General features: G+C 27.2%; 1 protein-coding gene across 8 annotated transcripts in view; it reads right to left on the reverse strand.

Moving 5' to 3' along the window:
• LOC108689013 (1-phosphatidylinositol 4,5-bisphosphate phosphodiesterase-like) overlaps nt 1-957 on the reverse strand; it is a 23,337-nt gene that overhangs the window by 3,351 nt on the left and 19,029 nt on the right. For all 8 annotated transcript variants that reach the window (XM_018195597.1, XM_018195596.1, XM_018195602.1 and 5 more), the window contains one exon: nt 285-657. In XM_018195597.1, the coding sequence (XP_018051086.1) occupies nt 285-657 (373 nt within the window). The remainder of the gene's footprint in view (nt 1-284; nt 658-957) is intronic.

The following is a 957-nucleotide window of genomic DNA, read 5'->3' on the forward strand; positions in this document are numbered from 1 at the left end:
AAATTTTATTTAGAATTTATTTTTTTTATAATTGAGAATTTTAAATAAAAGATGAACTTATTCATTAAATAACAATATTAAGCAGAAAAAATGAGATACTTATATGAAATAGTTCAATTTAACAGAATTAGCAGGAAATACATCATTTTGAACAAAATTATATAATCTTGAAAAATTATATAATTATATAATAAAATTATAAATATACAAAAAATAAAGTAGCGGAGATTTATTGATGATATTGATTTATCATGCGACTAAAACATAGCCGATGTCGAACGTACCTTCAAAACCATCTGGCACATAGATTTTTATATCAATGTTACAAAACAGCATAGGCAAAGACATAGGAAAGTTGGCCTCAGTTCGCAATGCAATGTGCCGATATCCAGCTTGCAAACCGTCCAAAGGAACGATTCTCTGTCCTAGCAATTTGCCGTTCGATTCATCGTATACCGCGAATCTCAAAGCGGCCAAATCTGGTAGGACGACTTTCCTGAAGAGGAAGGGCTCTTCATTGTAAACGGGGTTCAAACCGTTGGCAGGAACGACTCTTGTGCGAAATTCCTTGCGTATCGTATCGGTTGGTAGGCCATACATTTCAACTTCAACGTACGTCCCGACTTTTTTGTCAGATAAAAACTGACCAGCTATTACCTATTATAATAACAAATCAATAATAAATTTATATAATAAAAATGTTTCTTAATTTTTAATTCATTCTTTTGTATTTTATCTTATTTTCTTATTATCCTATATTAATACAAAGAGCTATTAATAATTAAAATATATTTTGCATATATTCTCTCATTATATTTTAAAATTACAATTATGTGACTTATATGTAAACTTTCACTTAAGTTTTTTTCATTCATTTGTAACTATTATATATTATTATTTTTTCTTATTATTTTAAAATTTTATTATTATTATTAAGAATAATAATTCTTTTTCTTC

The sequence above is a fragment of the Atta colombica genome, unplaced genomic scaffold (assembly GCF_001594045.1).
Source record: "Atta colombica isolate Treedump-2 unplaced genomic scaffold, Acol1.0 scaffold252, whole genome shotgun sequence".
In the NCBI taxonomy this organism is placed as follows: domain Eukaryota; kingdom Metazoa; phylum Arthropoda; class Insecta; order Hymenoptera; family Formicidae; genus Atta; species Atta colombica.